The sequence below is a fragment of the Mytilus californianus genome, unplaced genomic scaffold (assembly GCF_021869535.1).
Source record: "Mytilus californianus isolate M0D057914Y unplaced genomic scaffold, xbMytCali1.0.p SCAF_7, whole genome shotgun sequence".
NCBI classification, from domain to species: domain Eukaryota; kingdom Metazoa; phylum Mollusca; class Bivalvia; order Mytilida; family Mytilidae; genus Mytilus; species Mytilus californianus.
Window position 1 is genome coordinate 104,113,600 of NW_026262723.1, and position 16,336 is coordinate 104,129,935.

Sequence of the window (16,336 nt, forward strand, 5' to 3'; positions counted from 1 at the left end):
TAGTGGAGGTGTCAGTTTGGTAAACAAATTAGAAAGTTTAGATTTAAGCGATAATAACATTGGTGACATAAGAATAAAAGTTTTTCTATGTTTGCCAAATTTGAAGAAGCTTTTACTCAATAGAATACAAATGAGGAGAATTCGGTCAAATATATTCGTATTCCTCCCAGTTTTGTATTCTGTACAAGTCTCGAAAATAGGGTTTCCTTTGCAAAACATAGAAGATTATGCGTTCAATAGTTCACCTCTTTCAAGTCTGCATATGGATGTTGCAAATTTCTATTTCGATCGGGAGATGTTTAATCCACAGACTATTTTTTCCTTGTCACCAAATCAAAATAATGACTGGCTTTTCCTTCCAGTCGACATGTTTTCAAGTTTTTCATACAGTGAAATACGCACTGTTCGAATTAATGGTAAGAGTTTTTCCAAACTACAGTGTGCGACATTTACACCATTAAAAAAGTTGCAAAAGCGGTTTTCGAATATAAATGAGATTCAACACATTGATTTAAAAGGCATTCCGAAGGATTTAGTAGACTTGCGTTTAAATGAAAATCTTCTCCCAAAGGTTCCGGAATGGTATACGAAGGATAGTGGAGGTGTCAGTTTGGTAAACAAATTAGAAAGTTTAAATTTAAGCGATAATAACATTGGTGACATAAGAATAAAAGTTTTTCTATGTTTGCCAAATTTGAAGAAGCTTTTACTCAATAGAATACAAATGAGGAGAATTCGGTCAAATATATTCGTATTCCTCCCAGTTTTGTATTCTGTACAAGTCTCGAAAATAGGGTTTCCTTTGCAAAACATAGACGATTATGCGTTCAATAGTTCACCTCTTTCAAGTCTGCATATGGATGTTGCAAATTTCCATTTCAATCGGGAGGAGTTTAATCCTCAGATTATTTTTTCCTTGTCACCAAATCTAAGTTTTCTAAACTTAGACCAAAACTTTTTCCCTAAAAATGAAACAAAGATGCAACAAATATTTTCACCTTTAGTAAGGCAGAAAAATTTAATAATATCCTCAGCAAGTCTTCATATTCTTGCAAAAAATGTCTTTCCGTATTTAAAATCACTGGAGACATTGACTCTAAGCTCAAACAGATTGTCAGATTGGAATGATAAAAGTGCAATATTTCGGAATATGACGTCTCTTAGAAACCTCAACTTGAAAGATAATTTCATCAAAATTATAAATAAAAAAACTTTCCCTGCAGACCGTTAAAAGTTCTTGATTTGAGCTATAATTCTTTTGTATGCACTTGTGATTAACTATGGTTTACAGAATGGATTAAAACATCAAAGTAAAGCTTCTTAGTTATCCAACGCTCTATAAATGTAGGGCCCCACCCGCGCTTGATGGAACCTTATTTCAAAAGTATGTTAACTCTTCTAAGGAGTGTCCCCCATGGAATCCTATTTATACCATGGTGATTATCTTGTTATTGTCAGCTACGGTATTAGCATTGCTATTTGCGATAATAATAAAGTGTCAAACAAACATTAAAAACTATTTATACCTGTGGAGAATCAATAACAACAGAAGAAAAGGTTATCTCCCCTTGCAGGATGCAGATGATTTCGAATATCATGCATTTGTTGTAGATTGATCTTTATTGTGATGCAGATCGCCATTGGGTTCACCAAAAATTTCGAAAGAAACTAGAACAAGATGAAGGAATGAAACTTTGCATTCATCATAGAGAGAGAAATCGGAGAATCAATTACTTCAAATATCAATAACTATCTAGAGAAATCATGGACAGTGGTTGTTATTTTATCAAATGATTTTGCGAAAAGTGAATGGTGTCAATGGGAGGTTGATGTCGTTCAAGAGAGAAGATGACGGCATGGAAGGGATGTATTTTTATTGATTATGCTTAAAAACATTGACTCTAAACATATGACGAATCAACTCAGAGCCCTTCTAGACAGTGCATCAAGTCTGAAATATCATGTGCGCGTAGGCGAAGAACTGTTCTGGACGGCAGCAGTAGAAAAAACTTAGAAAGCCTTTGGGGCATCCCCCGACAGCACTGTTATGATAACTGTAACCAATCTGAATAAGAAAGTTAAGAAAATGGTTTACAACCGTGTAACACTTTTATTTCTTAATGTGTTTACTGTGATGGTTATTGGATTAAAGATTAAATTCAAATGCATTGTGTATATGTGTCATTGGTTATGCAGATTTCTTCATGAAATGATATTCATTGAAATGGTAAACAAAAACATGTATATTTACAAACATATCTTTATTGAACCGTGTATTTTGAAAAATAATGAAATAAGCTTTACTATATTCCTTCTGGTGACCTGTTGGTCCTAACTTCTATATCAATTGGTCTCTGGTATCGAGTTGTCTCCTTTACAATCTTATAACATTTTCTTTTTGTCCCCGCGTAACGCGTTGCAGAGGACATGGAAATACCGGGTGCCCATGTGTCCGTCCGTCCGGTCTTATTAACGCTCTGACAAGTACAAGGTTGCCAATTTTTTATAAAGCTTTTACAATAGGTTAATATCAGCAATATCTCGGACAAGTTCTATAATGGTCGACGATGGAATATTTTTAAAAGAGTTATCCCCCTTGGAAATACAAAACATGTGCAACGCTGGGGATATTGGATTTTATTTATATTTATTTAAGCATTCAAAGAACATTCTATAATTATTTCCAAGTTACGTTGAGCTACTCGTTGAAGCTACATAATGTAAAGTTGATCTTTGATGATTCTTCTGACAGTTGATAATTTATTTTATGATTTCTGTTTTCCTATTGCAGCTACCAGTTTACCGTTTATCTTCCGGTCCCCGCAGCACAATTCATTTCATTTGAATTTATCTAAACAATTTCAAGCCTTTTATCCCGGTCGTAAATCGTACACAACCTACATATTGATTTGTTTTCGTCTTTAATATGCATACAATATTTGCCGTCGGACGGAAGGCAAGCCAAAATCAATCAAATAATGCAAAGGACCAAGTTCTCTGTCATTATGGGAATAGATGTTCACTTTTAAATAATAACAAAAAATCTACTGTATCAAAGTTTTGTTGCACATTTAGAACAATATTTCTGTGGGAATTCTTTTATTAATATAACAGAATCGGTAGGGACAAAACCAATGAGAAAACGGCATGTATACAGTAAATCATATGAGTCTCGGGATACACAAGATAGTTAATCATTATAATTTCATGAGATTGGTGTCTCATACCTGTATGACGGACCGTTAAAAAAGACGGAGAATATCAATGTAACATTTAAAACTCAAACCGAAGATAAACTGACAAGAACGGGTGATTCAATTTTGATATTATTTAAGATTTTATAATTGCATAATTGTAACTTTACCAAATTGGATTAATGACTGTTTTCACCATTTATGTTATATGTTTTTCTATTTCTTGAATTCGAGGAACACAACTAAGGTTTAAGTGTCAATAGTTTAATATTCTGTCTAAATCAACACAAAACATGTGCCCAATAGTTTGAAGGTACTGGAACCCCATGTCAGTCCCCACTTTACACACATTTTGTCTTCACCATGTCTTTAATACATACTCATTTAACGCTTGTTTTATTTCAATCTATGAACAAAGGACAAGGTTCACTTTAGGCCAAATATGGCCTTGAATTTCAACTTTATCATAAAATTTCAAAATTGCTATAATTTGGTTCTTAAATGGATCTATTTCAAAAACCTTATTTCTTTTTTGAAATAAAACTCTTCATGAGAGTACATTCTTGGCTTCAGAATCAGCACATTGTAGATAAAATGTCAAAATACGATGATTTTGTGCATTTCTGGACCTAAAAGCTTGAGGAAATCCTTGGCCGCAACCTACAATGTAGGATCCAAACTGTTCTATAATAAAAAATTGCCAATGATGATATTGAATACCTAGACACAAACACTATCTGGATCGTGGGTGGCGGCCAAAGTAAATTATGCAAATAACTGTTAAGAATCATTGAAAATTTGACCAAAACGGACGTTACAACACAAATAGTGCGTACTTAATGAGTCAATACTTCGTCATTTTTATTTTGATTTACCAAAATTATGTTATTTTGTGTTAACAGTAATATCGCAACTATTTCTTAGTGAATTTTTTAATTTTTGGCTGATTAAAAAAACATAAAAAATTTAGTGCCAATTTTAACATCGTGAACCTTCTCCTTTAAGTATTGTAATTATTTTATTTTACTCCCCTTTCATTGTCCCCTTATCTCATAATGTATTGATATATATTCCATTAAACTTATGCTATAGTTCTCTTTCACTTATACATTTTTGTTATTAAAATTGGTATATGTACTTATAAGGATGGTTTTAGAACAATGATAACGGATTTCGTCTTGGCATTAACACAATATATCGAGTGCCCTTAACAATTCACTATGCTTTCTGTATTTAATAATAATGAAAAGTAAATGATGATTCACAGAAAAAAATAAATAAAAAATGTTAATCATTATCAAAATTTGAATTTATGCGTATAAATTAATGAAATGCATTATATAGATATAAGAAGATGTGGTATGAGTGCCAATGAGACAACTCTCCATCCAAGTCACAATTTATAAAAGTAAACCATTATAGGTCAAAGTACGGTCTTCAACACGGAGCCTTGGCTCACACCGAACATCAAGCTATAAAGGGCCCCACAAATTACTAGTGTAAAACCATTCAAACGGAAAAACCAACGGTCTAATCTATATAAAAAAGGAGAAACGAGAAACACTTAGGAACCACATCAACAAACGACAACTACTGAACATCAGATTCCTGACTTAGGACAGGTGCAAACAATTGCAGCGGGTTTAAACGTTTTAATGGTACCAAACCTTCACCCTTATCTGAAACAATAGTGTAACATCACAACAAAGCAGCTTAACTCAATCAAAAGACTTATTAACACAAGTGAACATACACTGAACGAATAAATTTGATCTATGATACAATGTAAATAGAAAATCAATAAAATAAGGGATGAATAATTAAAGTAACAGTATTATACCGCTGTGAAATGTTATATAATTTCAGAAAAACAACAACAACCTTGAACAAAAATCCGCCATTTACAATAATATTATACACAGGTAAATGAAATAATTTTGTTGTTAGGTATACAGTTTAAATGGAGAAAGGAAATATTATTACAAAATAGATAATTTTGATATTCATAATACGAAGAAGTGAAAATTTATAGTAATACCAAACACTTATCAAAGCTGGTATATAGACCAGATATAACCCTGAATAAGTAAACATTAAATAACAAAAAAGCATTACAAATAGTATCAACAGGTCAAATTAACAAGAAAGTACGATTTGAGAGTCCTCGCAGTTACTGACAGCTAGTTAAAAGCCAAAAAACAATTAATAATTAAAAATCATGCATCAGAGACTAAAATCAACTAAAACACATCCCAAGGGTCCGTGTAACACTTATCAATTCAAAATTTTAAAAAGTTTTCAAATTTTAGATTTTTGGAATTTTGATCAAAGTATAAAATATCAAAATTCCAAATTTTTAAAAATTTTTGAAATTTAGAAATTTTCACCAAATAATTAAAATTTTAAAATTCTAGATATCGTTTTTAAATTTGATGGTTTAGGTATTTGATCAAATTTAAAAGTACTAAACGTAACGTGCGGTTGATTATTTCGCTTTTTGAAAGTTTGATTTTTTTTATTTCTGATTAAGATATCAAAAATAGAAAACGGGCCAAAAGAGGGGTACCTGTAAAGTGCGAAACGGAATAAAAGCGGAACGAAACGAAACAAAATGAAAAGAAACGAAACAAAATGAAATGAACAGTTACTGTTACTTAAAAGTTAATGTATAAAATAAAACCAGAGGCAGACAGTTGTAAGCGGTGAAAAATTGGATAACAAAATAAATATTTCTCAAAAGCGGAGAATTCATTTTAAAACAAGAAACACGGCTCTGATTATGACCATTCTTAGTTAGGAATAAAAAGCACGAAATATATCAAATCATTTTTAGTTGCAAAATAAATAGTTTAAAAGAAGAAGTCGTTTATTTTTAAACAAAATGGACATCACATGAGATAACAGTATCCTGAAATTTTTAAGGTTTTGCATCTATTGAAAAAAAAAATCTCAAACCTATTTAAACCTGCATCAAACAAGTTGATTTACGTTTAAAAAAATCTCTAACATAAGCTTAGCGTTTGAGATAAATAATTCAGAACTATTTGTTTTTCCCAGCGCCTATCATTTAGGAGTAACAGTGAAAAAGTAACCAACTCGCAGTAGGCCAAAAAGTATGGGAGGGTTGAGTATGTATATATTTTCTACTGAACTTTAAGCAATAAAATGGCTCAATACACGTGTATTTCTCAAATTTGATTTCAATTTTTTTTTTTTTTTTTTTTTGCTTTACGACTTCTTACTATCTGCAATCATGTCGGCAGATGAAATCATTGAATGTACATTTTGAACGATCATCTTTAACCTTTTATCAACTATTTCGGTTGTTATAAATTGTTGGCCTATATATATTCGGCTTTGAGCGTTCCTGATGAAGTAGATTCAGAAAAGCGCTAAGGACGCATGCAATTTTTAACGTTTTGTTTTCATTTTTTATCGATTGCATGCCGATCATATATTGCCTTGTATCATTGATGTCAGTTCTAAGTATTGGTACGGTAGGAATACTGAATTCATGGCGTTTCAATGCGTTGTGCTAGCCTCGAATGTGGGAGGTTGTTGATATCTTTTTAACACTGCTACCCGCTATACACGCTGAGTTTAAGGGTAACATCAAATATTAGACAGTAGCTTGGAGCAAGGATACTGTTATAAGGTATCTACATAAACTCATCATAGATATCAAGGTGGAAATTTTGTATTTGCGCCAGACGGGCGTTTCGTCTACAAAAGACTCATCAGTGACGCTCGAATCAAATAGAATTAAAAAGGCCAAATAAAGTCAAATAAAGTAAACGTTAACATCAAACTCATCGTTCTGGTTTTATAAAAGCTGAATACATTCATACCATATAAACGTATACCATAAACATTATTTTCAGCCTGCATATTTATGTAATAGTTGCCGCTGTACATTAAGCGCCCATCTATTCATTTGTAGGTGTCGGCATTTTGAAATCGTGATTTGAAATAAATTTTTAAAAGTTCGTATCAACGATAAATGGTAGTCACTAAATATGACTTGGATACATTCACGAGGGGCTTCAATAATGGTACATTTTTCAGGTGCGGATCAATGAATTTGAAAAGGTAGGGGTCTGGTCAGGGAACGACCATTTCATTTCAAGGGGGGGGGGGGGGGGGGGTGGGGGGTGGGGGTATGTTTTTTTCCTAAAAAAATATTCTGATCCCCATTTTGATGAAAAAAAATTCTGTTCAAGCAGAGGATAAAAAAAATATTCTGAATCCAGATTTTCCCCATACCTTATAGTGATAAATTTTGAACAAAATAATTTGATTGATAGCGTTGAAAAACTAAATAAAAATTTCTGACCATACCCCCACCCCCTTGAAGTTAAATAGTTGCTCCCTTAGACAACGTTTTGACTGATGCTTGTACAAAGTACATGCACTTATCATATATGTAGCTCCATCAGGGGTCCTAAATCCGCCGCTGTTTTTAAATAGCGAATGAAAGGAAACGGGATTTTTTTGTATTAAGGGATAGTTCTGTATTTGTTATTTGCGCATTTTTAAGTTATAGCACGACAATCAACTGTGAGCAAAGTACAAGTACGCAGCGATGTCTAGTCAGCATGAGGCGTGTAGAAAGAGTGCCAAGCTCTCTTCACGTTAAGAACCCCTGCAGTAACTCGTTGGTTTGTTGCAAGGCAACATTTCTGTCCCTATCCAATATACCCGCATTTTCCAGTGGCATCTAAATTTGCCGATCTTCATCCTGAACGGACTCTTACAGGACCTACCTATTGTATTTATAGTTAATTTGTTATCGTCCTGAACATGCATGAAATATTTTCCACTGGCAACCAATAATCCATCATTTAAAATAGGTCGTTTTTATACAAATTACAAAGAAACTAAGGTTTCACTCCCTCGGGCAAAGTAGCCCATAGATGGATTCAAATATTCAGTTTTCAGCGTTCCGTAGGTAAATGCTTTGTTTAAAATTCAGTGTTTTACATTTTCCTGGTTGTTCGAGAGCAACATTGGTGTATGGCCAAAATGAACATTAAAAATAGCAAAATCCATCGGGAAGAGAGCGTAGCTGCGTACTTGTACTTTGCTCAAAGTTGATTGTCGTACGATAACTGAAAAATGCGCAAATAACAAATACGGAAGTATCCCTTGATACAAAAATATCCCGTTTCCTTTAAGTCGCTATTTAAAAACAGAGGCGGATTGAGGGGACAGGGGCCCGCCCACCCCTAACGGAGCTACATATATGATAAATGCAGATTCCTTTTTACAAGCATCGGTCCTAACGTTGTCTAACTAGGCCCCACATTTTTTTAAAATTCATGCATCCACACCTGAAAAATGTACCATTATTGAAGCCCCTCGTGGAGGTATCCAAGTCAAATATTGTGTCACCTTAGTGACAATATTTAAATTTCCGATTCCCAAATATATTACCATCTCGATTGGTCACTTCAACTTCACAATATGTTTATCGTTGATATGAACTTTTTAGAATTATTTCAAATTACGATTTCAAAATCCCGACACCTACAAATCGATACTAGTAGATGGGCGCTTAATGTACAGCGGCAACTATTACATATATATGCAGGCTTAAAATAAGGTTTATGGTTTACGTTAATATTGTATGAATGTATTCAGCTTTTACAAGACCAGCACGATGAGTTGGATGTTAACGACTAGATATATTTTAACAGAATCCTGGTTTCAAGCTACTAATATTTGATCTTACTCTTAAATTCAGCGTGTATAGCGGGTAGCAGTGTAAAATAGATATCAACAACCTCCAACATTCGTGGCTAGCACAACGTTCATTGCGACACCATACATTCATTATTCCTACCGTATCAATACTTTGAACTAAAATCAATGATAAAAGGCAATATACATGTATGCATGATCCTCATGCAATCGATAAAAAAGTAAATCAAAACGTTAAAAATTGCATGCGTTCTTAGCGCTTTTCTGGATCTACCTTCATCAGGAACGCTCAAAAGTCGAATATTTGAAGCCCAACAATTTATAACAACCGAAATAGTTGATAAAATGTTAACTGAGATGGTCGTTCAAAATTTACATTCAATGATTTCACCTGCCGACATGATTGCAGATTGTAAGAAGTCGTAAAACAAAAAAAAAATGAAATCAAATTTGAGGGACAACACATGTTTTGAGCCATTTCATTGCCTAAAGTTCAGCAGAAAATATAAACATAATTAACCCTACCATACTATTTGGCATACTGCGAGTTGGTCAGTTTTCACTGTTACCCCTAAATTATGGGCGCTGGGAAAACCAAATAGTTGTGAATTATTTATTTGGAATGCTAGGCTTATATTAGATTTATTTTAAAAATAAATCAACTTGTTTGATGCCGGTTTAAATAGAAATTCATAAAAAATCAAACATTCAAAAAGCGAAATAATCAAACTGCACGTTAAGTTTAGTACTTTCAAAGTTTTATCAAATATTTAAACTATCAAATTTAAAAACGATATTTAGAATTTTAAGATTTAAGTTATTTGGTGAAAATTTCAAAATTTAAAAAATTAAAAAAAATTTGGAATTTTGATATTTGAAAACTTTAATCAAAATTCCAAAAATCTAAAATTTGAAAACTTTTTAAAATTTTGAATTGATAAGTGTTATACGGACCCCCAAGGATTTAGAATTTTAACGTCATGGACAGTCAAAGAAGACAAGACTTGTGCAATGCCAAAATAAATGTATCGACAGGCAGTAGGATAGTTATGAGTTAACCTCTTTATAGATAAAAAATTATGTGTGTCTTTATACATCCCGTTTGAAAAGAATACAAATTTAGTTAATGTTTTAATTTGCTGATGACAAAATCGATATTATAACTGCTTTGTTTATTTCAAAATACAATCGAGCCTACAGCATACTTAAAAGTGTTTAATATAACTACAACGAGTTTTATCTCTGTAATCAAAGAGAGACGAAGAATATCAAAGAGAAATTAATGTTTTATTGACGCAGAAATTTCTATCATAAATTGAAATTTAACTCTGAAGACCTATGATATATGTGAAGTGTGTGCATACATTTTTAATCAAATTGAATCTATCATTTTTAAAAGCAAGCTGTATTGAATTAAAACGACCGGTAGATTAATTTCAGTTATCAAATGGATTAACATGTAAATGCTGTGCAGTATTTGTTTTAAAAGTTTAAAAATTATTTAATTTATACAGATTTTTTCGTTGTATCAGACATGCAAGTATATGTTATCGCTTCGAGTTGTAGCTTCCTATTTCAAAATGCGGTGTCGGCTGTTGGAAATTATCAGACGAGAAAAGAATACTTTAGAGTAGAAAAGAATAAGAAAATTAGGTCAGTGATTCTCACAGCCGTAGGGAAAATGTCTGAAAGTCAATGTGCAGCATTTTGTTTGACTTTCAGTGACAGATGTTGAGATTACTTATATAAATTCGACTCGAGAGTGTAAACTTGATCAGTCCGGATGCTGTCATACGAATTTTGACAAAGAATCTAAATATTATTTCTCAAACTATGATAGCTCGTACATAATAGTAAGGCATAATAGGCTTTAGATGACAAAATGTAAACAATTCAAAAGAGAAAGTCGGCAGTCCGATGTACTGAATAGTTTTTGTCAACTGCTTTGGAAATCTTTTGGAAGTTTGTCCTTTTTCTTTAATACATATCGAGTACTCTTAAATCGTATTTTCGTCTTAATTTGACCTGTTGATACAATTTGTTATGCATTTTTGTTATTTAATGTTTACTTATTTTGTGTTATATCTCGTCTCACTATTTTTGACATAATTATACCACCTTCGATAAGTGTTTGGTATGACGACAAATGTTCACTTCTGTTACCGTACTATGAACAACAAAATTGTTTATTTTGTGAAAAGTATTTCCGTACTCCATAAAATAGAAAATGGAAACGGGGAATGTGTCAAAGAGACAACAATCATCGTTTGATCCATGTATACATTACAACACAATTATTTTTATTTACCGGTTGTCTTTCTGATACTGTTTTAAAGTTCATCCCTTTTTTTAATTTGGTATTTACATTGTGTCATAGATCAAATTTATTCGTTCAGTGTATGTTTAATTTTTTTTGTTAATATGTCTTTTGATTGAGTTAAGCCATTTAAATTGAAATTTTATAGTGTGTATTTCTATGTTGTGGTGTTACAATATTGTTTCATGTTAGGGTGAAGGTTTGCGCCTGTTAAAACGTTTGAACCCGCTGCATTTGTTTGCACCTGTCCAATGTAAGGAACATGTTGTTAAGTGGTTGTCTTTTGTTGAAGTGGTTCATAAGTGTTTCTCGTTTCTCGTGTTATATATAGATTAAACCGTTGGTTTTCCTGTTTGAATGGTTTTACACTAGTCACTAGCCAAGGCTCCGTGTCGAAGGCCGTACTTTGACCTATAATGGTTTACTTAGAAATTTTAATGATGGGTTTAAAATACTACTGACGGGAAAAAAATGTACAAACATATTCATAATCCTGCTGCTAGTCAAGAACCTTGTGAGTACTTGTCTGATGTCTAATCTAAGTGTAGTTCTTTCTTATTTGAGCGTGATCAATGTCGGATCCAGGTTTTCAGAGGTTTTCTGTTGATTTAAGCAATATCTGATTTAAGTTGTAGATTGTAGATTGTAAATTGACATCGAGATGTCGATTTATTGCTTTCTTTGTTTAGTTTCCATCGAACATCAAGCTATAAAGGGCCCCAAAATTACTTGTGTAAAACAATAAAACAGAAAAACCAACAGTCTAATCTATACAATAAACTAGAAACTAGAAAAACCTATGAATCACAGTAACAAAATACAACCACTAAACAACAGGTTCCTGACGTAGGACAGGAGCAGAAAAATGCAGCGGGCTTACACGTTTTTACAGACGTCAACCTTCACCTTAACCTGAGGCAGTAGTGTAACATTACAACTTATCATAAAGAAAACAAGGAATTATCAAAGATCTTTCAACAGCATCAAGTTTTGAATAAAGGCCATATAAATGACTAATACTAATTCACAAATTGAATATCCGGTGATGAATTATGAACGAATGAGTGACAATGTGTAATACAAATTTTAAAAAGCCAATAACAGCCACAATTGAACTTATTGTAGTTTTTATTATGATGTTTTGAAGTGTATAACTGAGTTGTTTCCTTGTTGAAATTACTTATAATGAGGAAATTATTATGATAAAAAAATATTGATGTAAAAAAGCTAGATTTCAATAAGTCAGTGAAAAGGTCGTAATGATTCAACCGTCGTTATCAATAAAGTTAATTCATCGTATCTTCTCACCAAGTGCCTCTCTAAATATGCAATGAGTAGTTCTATTTGAATTGAGTTTCCGACCAGTTTGGAACCGTAATCAACTGCTTATTTTGAACAAGGTATGTACTCTTTGAATTAATTTCTGGTTTTATTTGTGTTTTCCTTTCACTAAATTTTGAATAGTAGTTTCTAATTTCAATTGCTGCAGTGTAAGTCGTCCAAATGATTATTTTCAGAAACCAATTTTTATAAGGTGTTCGAGTTCAAAAAGTTCAAACAGGCATCGAAATAATAAATTGTTAAATAAGGCTGATTTCTCCGAAAACAATGCAAAAAGGAGTTTAAATGCAATTATACAATACAACTGACTTAAAAATTCAAACAAACAAATAAGTTCAACAAGGACACCAACAAAAAAGTTTGTATAGTTGATAGTTTTTGGACAAAGACGCCGAATAAAAATGTTTTGTAGTTGATAGTGCAAACGGTATATGATATAGTAGACATTAAGTAAAATAAAAATACATGGTTAGACAACGTGAAAACAACACTATAAAAGTCTATTGCGTGTAAATCGCATCGCAGTACCCACCTGCATCAGGAACACCTAAATTATAAAACCCGACAGTCTACATACCTGATCTCGTCAACAGTCGAATGACCAAAAGAAACATGAAAGCACGAAGACAAATTTTGGAAACACTGTAAAGACACACAACTTCAGAACTTAAAGTATATAATTTAAGACCACATAAACAAAGTAGATTTTTATAAAGGATTTTTTATGTACTATTTGGTTATAACTTATTTGATATTTTTCAATATTTATAAATGTTATGGCAGTATTTATTTTTTGTACAATTACTCTATAACAAAAATATGTTCGGAAGTGATGTGCATGTTGTGTATTCTATTATATTGTTTTATATTGTTCTTTCTTGTTGTATTATATGTTACTTTTAATGGCAAACTGGTCCGTTTTTATTTATTAGCTTATATCTGCCAAATGTTGTAAATTATTGGTTGTGTTACATTTAATAAATTTACCTTTTTTAGAAAAAATCCCCAAGTGCAATGAAATTACAAAAAAATCTTAAATACACTTTTAAGTTTCCATTTATCATTATGATGTCTACTTTGGATTTGATGTTCTCCGAGTCGCATTTCAGATAATTGATGCTTACCAGCATTTATCTTTTATTCATATATAAGCTTCTAAAACTTTTTATCTTGCGAAATAACATTTATTATTCGGTCTCTCTTTTTTTGACAGGTTACTTTTGAAATGAGAATATACATCCTATTTGTGTTTACGCTTGGTTTCCTAAATATAAGCAAAGGTTATGTAATGCAACAGAAATGCCACAAGAATTGTAAATGCACAATTAGGAAACACGAAGCTGTTTGTAGTGGACGAGATTTGCATTATATGCCACAATTTCCAGATAAAATAGTTTCTGTTATCATGAGCGGAACAAATTTGACTTATATAGATAAAAATGGATTCCAGAATTTGACCTACATCAGACTGAAAGATTTAACATTAAACAATAATCTTGTTACGTTCATTCATGAATATTCGTTTGTAAATCTAAAATTTCTGGCTAGTTTGCGTATTTTTCAAGAAACACATTTAGATGTTAATTTAATAAAGGTATCCGTTGGGAAAATGAAAACAACAAATCTCCGATCTTTGTATTTTCAAAAAAATGACTGGCTTTTCCTTCCAGTCGACATGTTTTCAAGTTTTTCAGACAGTCAAATACGAACTGTTCAAATTAAAGGTAACAGTTTTCCCAAACTACAGTGTGCGACATTTTCACCATTAAAAAAGTTGCAAAAGCTGTTTTTGAACAAAAATGAGATTGAACACATTGATTTAAAAGGCATTCCGAAGGATTTAGTAGACTTGCGTTTGAATGAAAATCTTCTCCCAAAGGTTCCGGAATGGTGTACTAAGGATATACGAGGTGTCAGTTTAGTAAATAAATTAGAAAGTTTAGATTTAAGCGATAATAATATTGGGGATATAAGAATACAAGCTTTTCTATGTTTGCAAAATTTGAAAAAGCTTTTACTCAATAGAATACCGATCAAAAGAATTCGGTCAAATATATTCGTATCCATGCCAGTTTTATATTCAGTACAACTCTCGAAAATAGGGTTTCCTTTGAAAAAAATAGACGATTATGCGTTCAATAGTTCATCTCTTTCAAGTCTGCGTATGGATGTTGCAAATTTCCATTTCGATCAAGAGGAGTTTAATGCACAGACGTTTTTTTCCTTGTCACCAAATCTAAGTTTTCTTAACTTAAACAATAATTTTTTCCCTAAAAACGAAACAAAGATGCAACAAATGTTTTCACCTTTAATAAGGCTAAAAAAGTTAATAATATCTTCAGCCAATCTTTATATTCTTCCGAAAAATGTCTTTCCGTATTTAAAATCACTCGAAACATTGACCCTAAGTTCAAACAGATTGACAGATTGGAATGATGGAAGTGAAATATTTCAAAATATGACGTCTCTTAGAAACCTCAGCTTGAAAGGTAATTTCATCAAAATCATAAATAAAAGAACTTTCCCTGCAGACATACTCAGATCATTAACAGTTCTGGATTTGAGCTTTAATCCTTTTGTATGCACTTGTGATCAACTATGGTTTACAGAATGGATTAAAACAACCAAAGTAAAGCTTCTGGGTTATCCAACGCACTATCAATGTAGGGCACCACCCGCGCTTGATGGAACCTTATTTCAAAAGTATGTTGACTCTTCTAAGGAGTGTCCCCCATGGAATCCTATTTATACCATGGTGATTATCTTGTTATTGTCAGCTACGGTATTAGCATTGCTATTTGCGATAATAATGAAGTGTCAAACAAACATTAAAAACTATTTATACCTGTGGAGAATCAATTACAACAGAAGAAAAGGTTATCTCCCCTTGCAGGATGCAGATGATTTCGAATATCATGCATTTGTTGTATATTGTGATGCAGATCGCCATTGGGTTCACCAAAAATTTCTAAAGAAACTAGAACAGGACGAAGGAATGAAACTTTGCATTCATCATAGAGATTTTGAAATCGGGGAATCAATTACTGCAAATATCAATAACTATTTAGAGAAATCATGGAAAGTGGTTGTTATTTTATCAAATGAGTTTGCGAAGAGTGAATGGTGTCAATGGGAGGTTGATGTCGTTCAAGAGAGAAGACGACGGCATGGAAGGGATGTATTTTTATTGATTATGCTTAAAAATATTGACTCTAAACATATGACGAATCAACTCAGAGCCCTTCCAGACAGTGCATCAAGTCTAAAATATCCAAATGACGTAGGCGAAGAACTGTTCTGGACGGCAGCAGTAGAAACACTAAGAAAGCCTTTGGAGCATTCCCCGACAGCACTGTTATGATAACTGTAACAAATCTAAATATGAAATTTTAGAAAATGCTTTACAACCGTGTAACACTTTGATTTCTTAATGTGAGCATTTTAGAAGTATTTACTGTGATGGTCATTTGATTAACGATTGAATTCAAATGCATTGTGTATTTGTGTCTCTGGTAATGCAGATTTCTTCATGAAATAATATTCATTCAATTGCTAGATAAAAACATGTATAACTACAAATGTATCTGGTTTTAAGCCATGTATCTTAAAAAAAATGAAATAAGCTTTATTATTTTCCTACGGTGAGCGATTGTTGCTAACTTCTACGTCAATTGTGCATGTTGTGTATTGTATTATATTATATTATATTGTTCCTTCTTGTTATATTATAAGTTACTTTTAATGGCAAACTGGCCCGTTTTTTATTTATTAGCTTTTATCTGCC

General features: G+C 32.3%; 1 protein-coding gene and 1 pseudogene across 1 annotated transcript; both read left to right on the top strand.

Annotated features, from left to right (window-relative positions):
* Nucleotides 1-295: 295 nt before the first annotated feature.
* Nucleotides 296-2,051, top strand: LOC127709603 (toll-like receptor 3; annotated as a pseudogene).
* An 11,789-nt stretch (nt 2,052-13,840) lies between these two features.
* Nucleotides 13,841-15,913, top strand: LOC127709604 (toll-like receptor 3). Its single transcript, XM_052215206.1, has one exon. The coding sequence runs from the start codon at nt 13,841-13,843 to the stop codon at nt 15,911-15,913; it is 2,073 nt and encodes a 690-aa protein (XP_052071166.1).
* The last annotated feature ends 423 nt before the right edge of the window (nt 15,914-16,336 follow it).